Source organism: Pantherophis guttatus, chromosome 1 (assembly GCF_059756535.1).
Source record: "Pantherophis guttatus breed Tessera chromosome 1, ASM5975653v1, whole genome shotgun sequence".
NCBI classification, from domain to species: Eukaryota; Metazoa; Chordata; class Lepidosauria; order Squamata; family Colubridae; genus Pantherophis; species Pantherophis guttatus.
In genome coordinates this window covers 298,226,566-298,244,663 of record NC_142063.1, presented here as the reverse complement: position 1 = coordinate 298,244,663, position 18,098 = coordinate 298,226,566, and the positions used below count along the sequence as shown (strand labels likewise).

General features: G+C 39.6%; 1 protein-coding gene across 1 annotated transcript in view; it reads right to left on the bottom strand.

Annotated features, from left to right (window-relative positions):
- The window catches only part of USH2A (usherin), a 458,447-nt gene that overhangs the window by 170,984 nt on the left and 269,365 nt on the right, over positions 1–18,098 (bottom strand). Inside the window, exons 38-39 of the mRNA XM_087891378.1 lie at positions 6,235–6,385; positions 5,942–6,084 (exon numbers count right to left, since the gene is read on the bottom strand). Coding sequence (XP_087747504.1) covers positions 5,942–6,084; positions 6,235–6,385 — 294 coding nt within the window. The remainder of the gene's footprint in view (positions 1–5,941; positions 6,085–6,234; positions 6,386–18,098) is intronic.

Below are 18,098 nucleotides of genomic sequence, written 5' to 3'. Positions count from 1 at the left end.
TAACATTAATACTGGAAGGTAGTTTCATTTTGCCAAATGAAATTATCTTTTATGAGAGGCTATTTTGCTTGTCTGCTTCAAAAGTTCAGACTCTATTTAAGAAAAGGAGGTATAAAATTATCATTAGTCTTTTCTAATCATCTGACTAGAGACAAGTGTTTATTTACTTACTAGTGCAGAATTATCTTCTGATGGCCAGGCCCGATGAGAATCATAGAATTTCTTGATATATGCAGTGGGCAACAGAAATAGATTACCACATTTTAAAGGTAATGAGAGTTGTATACTTTTCAGAGGTCAGGCAGAACATATCTGTAAGGGACTGGTGTTTAGTGAACTTTCCAGAGCAGAATTGTAAATTTAATCAACCTTTGTAACTAATAGACTATAAAATGAGTTCCAGACAATTGCTGCTTCTATGTTAAAAAAACTAACTAACTGACTAAATAAATCTAACAATAATACTTAATATTTAAGAATCCATCCAAGTATGAATTTTGAAAGAATCCTGGTTTGTTTTCTAAAGAGCTATATAACAAGCTGATATTCGGCTGACATTTTTCTATTAATGGTATTATCAGGAAAAAAAAAGAGTCTACTTGTCTTTTTGTAACAAAGATATTAAAAACCCAATGTAGGGTTGGAAGGAGTGGATCACAAGACACGTACTACAAACAAAGACAGAGTGTCCTGTTGTCCCCGACAGATTTCACTGATGGATTTGCTCTTCTGTTTATAATATCCATCGTATTTATTACATTTCTAAAATGCCCCACAAATCCTGTTTCTGAATTCCATTGTGGTGTGTGTTTAAACTGGGGGTAACTATCTTAGTTGGCCTATCCTGGCGCTAATGGAGCAATTTGTAATTGCTTGTCTGTAAATCAAAGAGTCAGTTTGGGACTGCCGCTCCCAAGACAGTTGTCTTAAGTGACTGAGTCTGATTTTCTGTGGTTGGAGGTTGGGATAATGGTAATTATTTAAGATCTAGAAAGGGATAATTGGGTTAAACCTTGAATAACTTGAACCTTTCCTTCACATCCCCACATCCCATTCCCATCTAATCTTGCAGGCTGGAGGGAGAAGCTGAGAGTCTAGGTCAAGGACTGCTGCTCCATCTGCAGGGAGAGAGTGACTATTGTTGGCCTTTTACATCCAGCCGCGGTGAGAGAACGGCTGTGGCCATCCGCCTGCACTGCAACCATCTGATCTGGTCGCCCCATCACTGTGAGAGAGTGAAGGGGCCCCAGCTTCATCCTGGCCAGCCTCTTTTGCCATCTCTCACCTCAATGACTATCTTTAAATTTCGCTGACCTCCAAGGTTCCCCTTTTCCATCTCATCATACTTGTATGGCTTATACCTCGGCAGATTTGCTTGCGCTGCGAGATGCCCCCCTCTCGCGGCGATGGCCTTCCACTCTATCGAAGGCCTACCTTAAGGACGGGCTTTGGAGCCCCGAGAGGTGGCATGTTTTAAAGCGGGGATTGAGGGGTTTTTTAATTAGGGTTTTTAATAATCTTTTAAGGGGAACTGGGAGGGTGACCAAAGGGGATGGGGGGGGGGGTAATCCACCTAGGTCAGGGCCCAGCCTGGCACAGGGTAACGGTCTGGAGGGCGCAGGATGAGGGATTGGGGATGTCATCAGCACGGTGGATGGGAGGGGCAGATATGGCGGGAGCAGAGGACCTTATCTTGTGCCGGGGGTGCGCACTCGCTACTTGAGAGCGATTGCACACCCCGGTCCTCAAGGCTCCCCTCGGATACTAGGTGGCTCAGATACTCAGGACCTGGGCCTCCGGCTGATGCTGTGCAATGCCAGGTCCGTGGTAAATAAGGCCCCCCTCATTTACGATCTTATTCAAGAGGGGGGAGCGGACCTGGCGGGTATTACGGAGACCTGGTTGGGCCCGGAGGGAGGGGTCCCTCTGGTTGAGATGTGTCCACCAGGCTTCAGAGCATTCCATCAGCCGAGGGCCCAGGGGAGGGGCGGGGGGGGGTGGCTGTTATTATTAACGAAGGTCTGGGTCCGAGGGAGACCACTGTGCCACAGATTGCCGGATGTGAGTCCCTCTTTGTGAGATGGGGTCATGGGGTTCAGATGGGCTTGCTGCTTACATACCTGGCTCCCTGCCGCGTGGCAACGGCCCTGCCCGAGCTACTCGACGTGATAGCCACGGTGGCAGTTGATACACCCAGGCTTATGGTCATGGGTGATTTCAATCTGCCGTCCGTTGGTGAAACGTCAGAGATGGCTCGGGAGTTCATGGCTTCCATGACGGCCATGGACCTGACCCAGTTAGTTCATGGCCCCACTCACAGGGGGGGACACACGCTGGACCTGATTTTTGTCTCTGGCCAGTGGTTGAGTGGTCTTATTATAGGGGATATAGACATGAAACCCTTGTCATGGTCAGATCACTCACTCCCTCGTCTGGACCTTCGAACCGCTACACCCCGCCGCAGGGAGGCGGACCCAATTAGATGGATCCGCCCCAGGCGCCTGATGGATCCTGATATGTTCCAGACGGAGCTTGGGCCAATTCCTGAAGATCTGGCACATGACTCGGCCGAGGACCTGGTAGCTGGCTGGGATCGGGCGGCTGGTGGGGCCTTGGATCGAGTCGTGCCTTTGCGGCCTCTGACCCGGTGTCGATCCCTCGCGGCTCCTTGGTTCACTGAGGAGCTGAGGGAGATGAAATGCCGGAAAAGACGCCTAGAGAGCGGTTGGAAGGCCAGTCTCGCTGAATCTGACCGAACACTGGTAAGGTCGCATATTAAGACCTACCTAGTGGCGATAAAGACGGCAAAGTTTAACTACTTTTCCGCCTCTATTGCGTCATCAGGGAATCGTCCGGCCGCCCTGTTCAGGGTAATCCGCTCCCTGCTCCATCCGGGAGCGCGGGAGGATCCCTTGGAAGGCAGGGCGGAGGATTTCGGACAATACCTGTATGACAAAATCGCTCAGATCCGGGGGGATTTGGACTCTGACTGGGTAGATCAGGGCAGGGTGACGAGGAATAGTCTTGAGAATGTTACCTGGGAGGAGTTTGATGCTGTGACTCCGGATGATGTGGACAGGATTTTGGGGAGACTTAGTGCGGCCACATGTTTACTGGACCCGTGTCCCTCCTGGTTGGTACTGGCCTCCCGGGAGGTTACACGAGGCTGGCTCCAGGGTGTTATCAACGCTTCGTTGAGTGAGGGTCACTTCCCCGCCGCCTTGAAAGAAGCGGTGGTGAGGCCTCTCCTCAAGAAGCCGTCCCTGGATCCGGCAATATTGGCCAACTATCGTCCTGTCTCCAACCTTCGCTTCCTGGCGAAGGTTGTTGAGAGTGTGGTCGCGCGACAGTTTCCACAATTCTTGGAGGAAACATCCTATCTAGATCCATTCCAGTCGGGTTTCAGGCCTGGACACAGCACAGAAACGGCATTGGTCGCGTTGGTGGATGATCTCTGGAGGGCTCGGGACAGGGGTTATTCCTCTGTTCTGGTCCTATTAGATCTCTCAGCGGCTTTTGATACCATCGACCATGGTATCATGCTGCACCGGCTGGAAGAGTTGGGGGTGGGAGGCACTGTGTTGCGGTGGTTCTCCTCCTTTCTCTCCGACCGGTCGCAGTTTGTGTTGGCAGGGGGGCAGAGGTCGACCCCGAGGCCTCTCATTTGTGGAGTGCCGCAAGGATCGGTCCTCTCGCCCCTTCTGTTCAACATTTATGTGAAGCCGCTGGGCGAGATCATCCGTGGCTTTGGGGTGAGATACCACCAGTACGCTGATGACACCCAGCTGTACATCTCCACCCCAGGCCACCCCAACGATGCCCTTGAAGTGATGTCCCAGTGCCTGGAGGCTGTGCGGATCTGGATGGGGAGGAACAGGCTCATGCTCAACCCTTCCAAGACTGAGTGGCTGTGGCTCCCGGCATCCCGATATAGTCAGTTGACTCCATCACTGACTATTGGGGGCGAGTCGTTGGCCCCCACAGAGAGGGCTCGCAATCTGGGAGTCCTCCTGGATAGGCAGCTGTCCTTGGAGGAACATCTGACGGCTGTAACCAGGGGGACCTTTTGTCAGGTTCGCCTGATCCGCCTTTCTTGATCGGGATTCCCTGTGCACAGTCACTCATGCCCTCGTCACCTCTCGCCTTGACTACTGCAACGCTCTCTACATGGGGCTCCCCTTGAGGAGCACCCGGAGGCTCCAACTGGTCCAGAATGCAGCAGCGCGGGTAGTGACGGGAGCAGCCTGGCGCTCCCATGTAACACCGCTCCTGCGCGAGCTGCACTGGCTCCCAGTGGTCTTCCGGGTGCACTTCAAGGTGTTGGTTATCACCTTTAAAGCGCTCCATGGCATAGGGCCTAGCTATCTTCGAGACCGCCTGCTGCCACCGACGATCTCCCATCGACCCGTGCGCTCCCACAGAGAGGGCCTCCTCGGGGTGCCATCAGCCAAACAGTGCAGGCTGGTGACCCCCAGGGGGAGGGCCTTCTCTGTGGGGGCACCTACCCTCTGGAATCAATTGCCTCCAGAGATAAGGAGAATCCAAGACCTCGGTGCCTTCCGCCGTGCCCTTAAAACCTTCCTTTTCCAGCAAGCCAGGCTGGCCTAATTTTTTTAAGTGTTTTTAAGTGTTTTGTTTATTGTTTTTAATTAATGGGGCCAAATTTATATATGTATATTTTAACTGTATTTTAATATTTGTATTTGATGTTTTTACTTGGCTGTTCACCGCCCTGAGTCCTCAGGGAGAAGGGCGGTATACAAATTCAAAAATAAAATAAAATAAAATAAATAAAATAATCTTAGTAATTTTAATTTTTACACATTCAGCTAAAATCAGCAACAACTCTGGAATGAATTGAGGAGCATACAAAAAGGCTTCAGGTGGCTCATTTGCATATATTGTAACCACAATATAAATCTATCATTGCTATCGAGCTCTCAAGTGGTAAAGCTGCTCTTGGAGAGAAGTTCGTGAAATAGAGTCATTCATTCCCTGGAAGTACGGCACAAATTGCATGCGGAAGGACAAATATTTAGTGTTTAGCATCCTTAGTTAGAAGAATCAAGTAATGGGAATGAGGCTAACAGGGTTGATAAACCTTTTAGGATTGCAGCATAAGGAATGCATAAAAAAGTTATGATATCCTTCCAGGATGTGCACTTATTTATCTATTGGTCTGAGGCAGTGGTGAAATCCAAATTTTTTTACTATTGGTTCTGTGGGCTTGGCTTGGTGGGCATGGTGTGGTTTGGTGGACATGGCTTAGTGGGCATGGCAGGGAAGGATACTGCAAAATTCCCATTCCCTCCCCACTCCTGGGGGAAGGATATTGCAAAATCTCCATTCCCACCATTCCCACCCCACTCCAGGGGAAGGATACTGCAAAATCTTCATTCCCTCCCCACTCCTGGGGGAAGGATATTGCAAAATCTCCATTCCCACCCCACTCCAGAGGAAGGATACTGCAAAATCCCCATTCCCACCCCACTCCAGGGGAAAGATACTGCAAAATTCCCATTTCCACCCCACTCTGGGGCTAGCCAGAGGTGGTATTTGCCGGTTCTCCGAACTATTCAAAATTTCCGCTACTGGTTCTCCAGAACCTGTCAGAACCTACTGGATTTCACCCCTGGCCTGAGGTTTTTCTCCCTCTCTTCCAATGCATAGAAATATTAAAATGTTTTAAAAGACAATATTAAAAAACATATAATAAAAATTACATAGGAGCCAGAGGATAGGTTCTTTTAACCTTTATATCACCTGTGATGAGAATGCTTTTAAAAAACAGAGGACTTTGACCAGAATCTACATACAGCCTTACATAGTCTAAAAGCATAGTAATAGCTTCAGTAATCGTAATAAATGCTATGACCGTTACATTAACTTTTACATTATATGTCCTGCAAAAGTGCACCGTGTACTTTTTCAAGCTACTTACTATCCTCTGCTGTATCTATCAGAGTCCAGTTGCTGAATGTATCACCGTATTCATTGCAGGCAATAACCCTCAACTCATAAGATGTATATGGCTGCAGGTTCTTCAGTATGTGATATAAATAAATTGTTGGTTTAGAAAACAACCTAAAGCAAAAAAAAAAAAAATACATATTTTAAGATGGGAAATACAAGATCACAAGGGAATACTGTATGGACAGAAGTGCTGCATTTGAGATAAACCATCTCACATCAGTTTGCATCTCTTCAGAATACAGCAGAGATTTACTTACTTACTCTGTATTATTTTCTGGGCAGTTCTTAAGTCTTATTTGGAGTCGGTATCTGGGTAAGCCTGGAGCATTGTTGCGAACTGGTATAGACCAGATAACCTGAAGACTGGTCGGAGTAGCAGATGAAAGCCTAGGAGGCAACATGCCATCTGGAGCTGTTGGAAAAACATGGATGAATTAGAGCAGAGAAAGATTTGGGCAACATATGCTGGATGGAATCAAAAAACTTAATATACTGGAAAACTGATATTGAGGATCAACAGCAATTAAAGCAGAGTTTAATTTAACATCTGTTTCTGCTACTGCAGTATTGGGCTACCCACTTCTTATATTATAATAATGTTATCATAGTACATCCATACTAATATAAATCCATAGATAGATTAATATGTGATGCTCTCAAATGTATAATGCTGTGTATCTATCTTATCATCTGAAAACAACTGTTTTGGCTCACCTGAGCATGATTGCTATCTGGTACATTAACAAATCAGCTTCAAAATCAATGACTAAAGATACCTGCTTTTTCTATCCTCAGCAATTACAAGCTACATAATAAGCTATCTTGCATACTTCTAGTTCTAGTCACGTGTAAGCCAAGCATGATCAAAGGAGCGCAATGTTATTATACATGATAACATGACACCACTTATTAATTATATTAATTGCATGCAAATCACATTTTATCCACATTTCAGGGTAGATGAAGGTAGACCTTTAAAATCAATGAAGTTCTAAACAAAAATACAATAGCAATCACAATGATAGGAACAGAAAAAGAATAATTAAGCTAAAATGTCAAAAAGAGGTTTCAGCTTGATGCAGAAAGGAATTCATTGTTGGCCTTTGTCTAAGAAGACATTCCAAAAATGAGGTACAATTTCTATAGATAGAACATATGAAAACTGTTACTTAGGCTATTTTAACTATTACTGACTGATCAATAGCAACTTCTTTGATAATTAATAGCTGTCTTCTTTTTCACAGTTTCAGTCACAAATTGACAACTGTGGACCTTACTTCATACTTAAGTACTTAAGAGGCTGTGTGCATAAGTGCACTAACATGCCTATCATCCCTGTCATTGTATTTCTATTCTCTTATTCTTGTTTTTGTTTTTGTTTGACAAATTCCAATAAATAAAAAATAAATAAGAAATAGAAATGCTGTTTTAGATATTGAAAGCCAATTAGACTTTAAATGTAAGAGTTTAATTTTTAACAGTAACAGAATTGAAAGGTACCTTAGAGGTCATCTAGTCCAACCCCCTGCTCACGCAGGAGACTTATACTAGGGATTTGAACCGCCAAACTGCTGACCTTTCTGATTGACAGGCTCAGCATCTTAGCCACCGAGCCACCTAGCTAGGTTAAAAAGTACATTGGCACTTTTGACTGAGCTTGATGGCTGGGATTTAGAAGTCATTTTCAGAATTCAGACTTCTAAAACACATCTAAATGCTAGTTGTGACATTTGTGAGAGATTTGAGAGCAGTTATGAAATAGTGAAAAGAACAAAAATCCTGTTGTGCATGTTTAAACAAATGCTGTACATGGAACGCTTAATGTCCTGAGAATTTATTGATAATTAAACTTTCAAAGCCACAATTCCTTATAAGCCATGGTTTAAGAAGAGTGAAATGAGTATTGGATCCTAGTGTTGCTTCTCTATTCCTGTTCTCTCTGCAAAACAGAAGCTGGCCTCAGCATTGAATTTTTGCCTTGTCTTAATCCAGAGTTCCTATTAACGAATTTTGTAATAGTAAATTGCAAGTGTCTCAGAATACAAAAAAAAAGGGCAGCTTTTGTTGCCAAAAGGTTAGCTGCTTCTGGTTTATATGTAGAGCAGTGTAGGTTGTTCCTATTGCCTTAAAGGTTATCCCTAAGCTCTGTATAATTTCTGAAAGGCAACCTTCCACTCAGTCACCCTCCACACTTCCTGATTGCACTCCAAGGATCTAAATGGAGTCTCTAATAATGCTTTTTTCCAAGATATTTTGAAAAACTGGATCCATTGTTAAACTAATCAAGAGCATCCAAACAGCTGATCACCTATAACGATAGATCAAACTTCTCATTATTCAAAAATATTCACATATTTTTATGAATAGGAACTTGATAGGAGTGTTCCCCCTTTCATTTCTTTAGTTCTAATATTTCCTATAAAGACTAACTTCATACAAAAGCAATAATTATAAGGGAGCAATAATTTCTCTGTCACTTTCTTAATAGAAGAGCCATTTACCTATCAGGATGATATACTGCCTCTAACAAACAATGCTACTTCAACTGCCCTTTTTGAAGTTTACTACATACCTCAAGGGGCAACCACTCCACTTGTAACTTACTGAATCAACACATCTTGTCCAGTAAATGCTCAATTAGCATGGCAAAATAGCATGCAATGGGTGAAGAATTTAATTTTATTTCTCCTTAGCAGCACAAACTAGTCAGTTTTGCTATTTTAAAGATTAAGCAAAGGTTAAGAAATTAAATTCCACTGCAAACTCTTGGAAAGAAAGACAGGCTTTACATAAAAATAAATGAACTATTAAGAGATATGTACAGCCAAGTTGCACAAATGTCCATACACGTGGAGCCAGAGCCATACCGTTGCAGCCCTAGTATATACCAACACAGCTAGTCTTAATCTGACTTAATAAAGCTAATGATATTATATTAAGAACATTTTGTTCTTCCTTCATTGACAAAAACTGATCGGTAAAACAGAAAGAATTTTTTAAGATTTTAAAAATTCTAATGTCTATCCAAATTGAGAATTTGGGTGTCCTGATTTGAAGGCTTTCCTCAAAATCTGGGAAAATAAAAAGAAACCATATTTTTATTACTGAATGTCAGTTGAGTGCTCTTTTTTTCTGACAGCTCCCCTTACATCGCAAAAATATACAAGCTGTGCTCAATGAAGTAAGATCATCTAAGAGGCGAGAATTTCATACAATTGGTGAACTTATCAAACTGAGATGTTTCTTTCTAAAGAAGAAAGAAACTCAGATTTTAAAAAATGCAATAAAACATCTATGTGACCAATTCTTTACTGCCATTTCGGATTTGTCATATATTTTTCACATATATGATGTGCAAACAAAAGTCACAGAAGAATACCTGAAAAAATTGAAAAAAATAAAAATTGATATTTAATCAATCTATAGGGCAGTTCCTTTCATGTATAACTCTAAAGTGACTTATAATAATAGAAAGGAAAATAAAATACACATCAACAAAAAGGAACAAACAATATGTAACCAAATAATAACCTTTTTACACAAAAATTATCTTACTCAGTGTTCAAGCCCAATGTGTAGGCGAACAGCCATGTCTTAAATGTTCTACAAAAATTTGGCAAAATCAGGTCTTTCTCAATCTTAAGGGGTATTCTGTCCCATTGGGCACACACTGCATGACAGAAAAGGCATGCATTTTGGATTCCATCAGATTACATTTTTAAGTGAAAGGATTATTATCTTGCCAGGGCAGCCAGAGATAAACAGCTGGTTGTACAGGTAACCTAGTGCACAGGTGTCAAACTCGTGGCATCACATTGCCATCATTGGTGTTTCGCAATGTTTTCCTCATTCGTGGAGCTAGGGTGGGCGTTGCCTGCGTGTGATGCATCTGGCCTATGGTCTGCCAGTTTGACACCCCTGATCTAGTGCAATGCCAATAAGGACTCTATAGGTTGTATTCAGCATCTTGAATTATACTAAATTGCAATAGAAAACTAGGTGTTTAAATACTAAGACTGACGAGCCAAACATGAAGCTACAGGAACTCAAAACAGTTACGATAATCCTGGCAAATCATAAAATGTCAGGAATGACAACTGAACAACTGAACAGAAACAACAATAAATCATCTCTGTAGCCAGGTTGAACATCAACATGGACAAATGACCACTGACCAGAGACTACAATCATGGTGAAAGGTAAAGGATGCCATATTTCCTACTTTGGTCTTTAGTATAGCAGACTGTAGTACACCAGAGGACACTACTGTGACCACTGTAAAAGCACTGAAATGATTACCAGCAGAAACAAATATGACTTTGTGAATAATGACAAGCGGAACTACTTGCAAGTAATTTTGTAAATATATTCCAAATCATAATTTTGCTGATGTAGCTAAGCATGTAAAGTAATTGTAAGTATATCTATAGAATAAGATGACTGGCAGTTTTGTTAGGTGCTCACTTCTTGTAGCTGATGTGAGGAATTGATAGTCAATTTCTTTAGCTTTCTTTCCCAAGACTAGAACTTTCAGTATCCCTAATCACCACTCTTGTTGTCTGAGCTTGCAAATCACACAAGTACTATATGCAAGCATATTTATATATTTATCATCCTTACTGGTAAACTGTGCACAGAACTTTAAAAAATGCCAATAAGCAATTAGTTGACTGATTAATGATTATAAATACATGTCAGAGATACACTCAACGAAATTTATGGCTGTCCAGGAAAGCCAATTAGATGTCATGCTGTTTAAATAGATACCTAGCCAACAAGCCACAGAATAATGAGCTTCCAAAAGAAGAATTCAACAACAAAAATGCATCTATAAAGGACCTCATATGCGAAACCAAACTTATGAATACATTTCTTAATAAAGCTCTCAATATTTACAATTCTTCAAAAATTTATGAAAATCTCCTCTATTTAAAGATTCATGAATTGAAAAATAATCCAAGTATAATTTTATGGAATTATTATTATACAATTGTATCTTTTCATACTGCTGAAGCTTATTGTGGCATTAAATGTTGGGGCCAATTGATTGGTTTGTCAATTTCTGCACCTGCCATCTTAAAACATAGTGGTTCACACAAACATTTGATTAAACTTGGCTATAGTGCCTTTTGATTTGCTTCAATATTGTCCTGAATTTCAATATTAGTTTACTTTTGATGTTTCTATTGAACAATTTTTGTTTTTATGAAGGTACATCATCTCATTTATTTTGAAAAATATAGATTTATTGAAAGAAAAAATAATTAGAGAAATGCAATCAAATCAATTTTTTAAAAAATACATTAAAAGATACTTGAACAAGGAAGTATTTAACTCTGCTGTTTCCAGATCAGTAAGGTCATGTCAAAGTCCTCAAAGATCAATTTCAGAAAGAGTTTGAACAATTCTCTTTATAGGTTATTTTGTTTTTGCTTTTGTGGAAAACATAAAACCTCATAATTATAATTTGCAGTCTTTATAGTAGAAAGCACCTCCCACATAATGGTTTAATTTATCTTTACTCAGGTGTTCTCTCCATGCCCTTGTTAACATGCCATTCACCAAGCACATTGTTTTTTAAAGTTTTGTGCAAATGGCCCAGAATAGGAATAATCAATTCATGAAAGAAAAGCAAATGTGATGGATTTATTTGCCCAACACCTTGACTGGTAATATTTTAAGGTTTTATGCACAGAAGCCACATGCATCCTAGTTATGTGCATCAAAATGCACGTTACAAAACTGGGTATGTAACACTGGTACAGAGAAGCATATCAAACCAGAAAGAATAAAGCCAACAGATAGGATTTGCTCCATCCTTGATATGTTGATTATTCAGTACATAAAGACTCTTTCCTATTGCACCCAGTGGGAATAGATGGACATCTTGGAAACCCATCAATTAAATGGCATTTTTAAAGAAATGTCCATCAAAATGCACATTCTAGTTCTCACAAATTAAGTGAACTTTCAAATATGTAAAACATTTTTCATACATCTTTCAAACGTATAATTTTGTGTTCCTCTCCCATTCTTGTTAGCATTAATCCATAGGTATTCCATTTGTCTTCAAATGAGACAAAATCTATAATCAAGCAATAATTACTAAGTGTAATGTTCAAGCTGTACTATAGCTTACCATACTTGCTTTGTTCACAAACTGTTCGAAGTATCTGCTATTTGAAATAATCTATAATCTCATGTGTGTAGACTACTGAATTGCATGTCAAATTCAGATAAAACTCATTTTTATTATTTTGGCTTCTCTCTCCCCCTTCCTTAACAAAAATCTAATTTACTTGTTGTTCCCTTAGGTACATAGTACACAGTTCATAATTCATTTGATGTAAAATGTCAGTTTAGATTTTTGCACTTCTCTGATATATGGGAAAAAACATGTACATTTCAATTTTCTTCTAGGAGACTGCCAGCAACTCTCACCCCTCCCCCATGCAATTGAGTTGCTCAGACTTTTGTGTTAAATTAAACATAGAAACTGTGAGGAATGATATTTACAAGACATACAAAACAAATATATGAATCTGTGAAAAAGATAATATTTTTCCTACCAGAAAGTGATCTCTCCCAAAGAGCATATTTGATCCTTGAGTTACTTCTCAATTATAATTTAATACTTCAGAATCGCCAGGGGCTTTCTCCACATTCATATACAAAAAAATATTATCATACATATATAAATAACTACTCATCACAGAATTCCTTTTTGGTATAAACAGTATTAGAAAAGGAGTAAAAAATTAAAGGCATGAGATAAGAAAAAGAAAATGAAATACATCTACATACCTCCCTTCATACTTCTATCCATCCTTGCTTCTACCAGACCTATGTACCACCTTCAAACTGCTCAGTGCTCCCTTTCAAAATATCTAATCAACCCATTCAACTTTCTTGGTCTTCTTCTTAATCCATCCAGTCTACATTCCTTCATTTCGTGATTCCAATTTCCTATATTCTCTGTGTATGGCCATTATGCCCATTTGATACAAGTCATTCATTGAGGTATTCATTCCTTATTAATTCAGTACCCATGTTTTCTTGACCCATCACTTCTTGTTTTATGTCTCATGATTAAGTACTTCATTCTCATTCTCTTCATCTTAGTTTTACGTTACTTGAGGATTTCCAAAATAGCCACCCATCAGAAATTCATAGAAAGAGAAGGAAGAAAGGAGAATATGAATCCTTATCAATGTTTGGCAGTGGGTTTGGAAGTTGAGTCATGGTAACTGGACTTCTTTCCTTGTTGGTTCAAAATGTTTAACTGCTTATCCAAGTAGATTCTTTAATCAGACTACTTGGATAAGCAGCAAAATGTTTTGAACCAACAAGAAAGGAAGTTCAGTTGCTATGACTCAGCTTCCAAACAACTCTACCTGGATGAAGAGAATCTCTATTGAAAAGGTTTGGCAGAGGATGGGACCTTCCTTCCTTCCTTCCTTCCTTCCTTCCTTCCTTCCTTCCTTCCTTCCTTCCTTCCTTCCTTCCTTCCTCTTCCTTCCTTCCTTATCAGTCATCTCAATGCACTCCTTGGTTTTCTGAAGCCATGGTTCTATCATTTCCCTGTCTGATCTGGACCAGTTGTTGAAAAACAACTTCACTACCCTTTTCAGGCCATGTAATGCAGTTCAGTAGGTGCTGCTTGAAAGACACTGGAAGGCTTTGTTTCTAAAGTCTGAAACCTAGAGAGATTGCATCCACAGTCCCCAACATGTAGGGTAATTCAGGGATTCCCCTCTCCTGTTTAACATCTAAATGAAACCTCTGGGTCAGTGGTGGGTTGCTACCGGTTCTCCCCAGTTCAGGCGAGCCGGTAGCGGAGATGGTGAGGTAAGAGTGAACCGGTTTGCTCCAACCGTCAGTTGGGCCCTCCCGCCCGCCCCTGCGCTATACAAATATATATATTCATTTGTTTTTAGCTCAGATGATAGGTGCGGCAGAGTGGATTGCCGTGCCTTAGCTGTTCTGAAATTCAAAGTGCATGCACAAAGCGAACCAATAGTAACACCGGTTGAAACCCACCACTGCTCTGGTGAGATCATCCATTGGTTTGAGATGCAATATCATCAATATGCCAATGACATCCAGCTTTATATCTCAATCCTGAGCTTCATAGGTGAAGCTATCAATGCTCTGACCAAGTGTCTGGAACTGTTTGCATCTAGATGGGATGGAAGAAATTTTAACTCAAACCTGTCAAGACTAAGTGGCTGGGGTTGGAGCTCCTTAAACCCTACCCCAGAGTCTGTGATCCAAATATTTATAATCTGTATTTTTTGAAAATTCAAGATACTCTCCTCTACTTTTTTCACACAAATAGTACCCTATAAAAGAGAGTGGAAGATACTGTCCCAAAGTCACTAAGTTCTGTGGTCAATTGGTGACTTGAACCTCCACCACCATATTATATGGGCTCATCAATTTTTTTAAAAAAGCATCAAGGATGAATGGGGTCAATACAAAAGCATTGCTCAATATTATTTGTAATGCATGAATTTATTAAATGGATATCCAATGCAGACTAAAGTGAATGGTGCCCTAGAGCAAGTTGAGAATAATTTCTTTAATTACTTTTTACATTGGTTTCTTACAGGAGTATCAATCAATTTTGTAGGTGAATCTTTGCATTTTGAGAGTTCCTGCTGTACATTTTAAACATTTGACAATGCATAATCCTTTAATTGGCATTTTACAGTAAGTCACAGTGGTGAATTTACATAAAAGAAAGAAAGAAAAAAAGAAAGAAAATTAAATTAATTAATAGTAAAAATAATTAAAAAGCTTCTCTTTTAGAAAAAAATAAAATCACAACATTGTAGTTACCTCTTTCTTTCCCGTCATTGGAATATCTATTATCTATTTGTCTGTCTATCTGTCTATCTATCTATCTATCTATCTATCTATCTATCTATCTATCTATCTATCTATCATCTCTCCTTCCATTCACCCACCCACCCACAAAGGGAAACTATTTTACCATTCAAAATGGATATTAATGAGGAATTTTAATGCTTAATTTTCAATGCTTCTTAAATGCCCTTAAAAATGACTGGAGATGCATAGCTGATGAAGCATCTGGAGAGCTGTTTGTAAAATAAAGAAAAAATAAAAACAGCAACAGCACTTAGACATATATACCACTTCATAGTGCTTTATAGCACACTCTGAGCAGTTTATAGTGTTCAAATATTGCCTCCAACATTTGAGTCTTCATTTTACCAACCTCAGAATGATGGAAGGCTGAATCAATCTTGAACTGGTCAGGATTGAACTCCTGGCAATGCTGTATTCTAACCACTGCATCACCATGGCTCAATATCAGCCACCATGTCACATACATGAGCCTTGGTGGTGCAGCAGACTAAAGTGCTGTTAAGTAGCACCATCTGCCTGCAATTACTGCAAGTTCAAATCTCACCAGGCTCAAGGTTGACTCAGCCTTCCATCCTTTCGAGGTAGGTAAAATGAGGACCCGGATTGTGGGGGCAATAAGCTGACTTTGTATAAAAAAAGAACACCGCTTAGGGGGGCCCGAAAGCTCTACTAAGCAGGTATATACAAAAGTATGAAGGCTATTGCTTAACACATTGTAAGCCGCCCTGAGTCTCTAAAGAAGGGCGGCATATAAATCGAACCAATAAATAAATAAACAAATGCATGTGCAAAATATTAGCTGCCTGTTCTTTGGATGTGAAAATGACAGGCCTCCAGTTGCTTATGAAGAATGGTGGCCCTGATTTTGCATGTGTGCCGAACCGGATAACTGCTATGTTTCCATGCATTATCCTTCCTCAGATATTTCGTCTAAGGAGTTGGTACAAAATGTAATCTGGACAGGCAGGAGCATCTCTTGCCAACCAATGATACGCAGGTACATCTTTCAGCTTTCTCAAAAGCACAAAATAATAGCCCTCCTTCCATTCCAATAAGTCTGAAATGCATAAAACAGCATGCAGACATAAAACTGCTACCACATAAGCTGTGAGAAATTGTGTTTCTAAACATGGGCCCCTTTTGCTGGGTATGGTCAACCAGTTTTAATTTAACCCAGTGGTTTCCAAACTTGGCCACTTAAAGCCTTGTAGGCTTCGAATTCCAGAATTCCTCAGCCAGTTATGCTATGCTGGTTGAGGAATTCTTGGATTTGCATAAGTCTTAAAGTGGTAAAGTTTGAAAACCTCTGCTTTAAGCAAATGTTTTTTCACTAGTCATATGCCTGCATTTTCAAGTCAGAAAGCAGTGAAAAGTACTGATAAACTATAGAAGCCACTTAAGCTTGGCAAGTGTGAATACAGACTGTCTAATAAATGGCAAGCCCTGTTTTTTATGCTGCCAGTTTCAATTAATGAGCCATCTAGATTTGTGCAAAAAGATTGTTACATGCTTTTAGTTGTTTAATCCAGATCTGTATTACGACCACAGATAGCATAATCAGAAGATGATTGGAAATATTGCTACGCCTTCTCTAATAGCACCATTGTATCGTTGCCACCACTCCCTAGCAAACACCTAAGGCCTGGGAGGGAACTGCCCTAGTGGTGGGTTGCCCCCGGTTCAGACCGGTTTGCAAGAGCCAGTAGTAAAACCAGCGGGAAACAGAAGAAACAGAAAAAAGGACAGAAGGAAAAGATAAAAAATGTACAATACATATTAAGAAAAGCTCTGTTTTTAAGTACAGCAGTAAACAGTTAAAATTAGTTGCATCTACAAAGAATTTTTTGAGAGACAATTATTCCAAAATATTTAGCAGTACTCAGATGTCAACAGACAACTGAACTTAGAGTAGGTAGATGAGAATAACTCTTGTTAGTTGGAGAATTTTGAAAATTAATCAAGCTATTAGTTAATACTTTTTGAAAAAGCACATTAATAATTATATTGAGGATATATTGTATCCTCAGCATTTAAAAACATTTTTCATTCATCTCAACCATTTTTATGTGATTTATATGATGAGCCAATGATTTTATCATCAAACTAAATAAATAAATAAATAAAAGCACGCTTAGGATTGTAATAGGTAAGGAAATAATTCTATTTTTAATAATCCTGGCTAAAACATTAGAATACCAAAATTATGGGAAAATATTATTTATTTGCTCCAGAAATTTTCACTGAATCATATCAAAGTCATTTTCCACTCCTAACAATGAGACAGATTGATTTTCTATCACTGACAATCTATCCCTAACCTATTATTTCAAGTCTTCCAATGACACACCAATTCTGACTGAGTTTATCCATTCTGCTGCTGGTCATCCTGTTCTTCTCTTTCCTTTCCTAGCATTAGAGCTTTTTCCAGAGAGCATCTGTGTATGATGTAGGATAATTTTGGCCTGGTCACTTGTGCCTCAAGTGAGAACAGAGTGTCACAGGGAATACCATGGTAGATTGAATTCTTTCAATCAATTGGCCACTGTGTTTTCCAAATTCATTGGCATAATACCAATTTCATTTTTAATATATATATATATATATAACTAAAATATTAGCAATCTAATGTTATCTATCTATTAACACTTTAAGTGTTAGGGTTTCCTTTCACAATGTTGAACTCAACATTTAACAAGGAAATCTCATGACCATTTGCATAAACATCCGAATGTTTTCAAGTCTGAAAAATTGGTAACTTCTGGCCGTATTAAATAAAGTTGGAAAAACAAATAAGTAAAATTAGTACTTATCTTATATCAGTCAATATAATGATTATCAGCACTGGGAGTTTTTTTTTTAAATCAGAATTAATGGAACCAATTATTACCTGAATAGTTACAGGTGTAGCTAAATACTTGATTTTGTTTAATCTTCAGATCTCTATTTTTTTTAAAAAAAACGTGTATAACCTTTGATTTAGGATTATAAAATGAGTAAGAAAAATAAAGATAAGATTGGAATCATATACTTTATCCAAGATCCTTAATAGTAGAAATGATATAATTTTGTTATTGCTATTTCAATTAAGAAGCTAATATTTGTATGAGGCACAGAAGCTCTATACAGTTATAATGTAGGATGTCTTTCATATATATTTAAAAGTTACTTATTTTTATTTTTCAATTTTTTGTTCAGATTTTAATATTCTTTTTTCCATAAAACTCGCACAATAA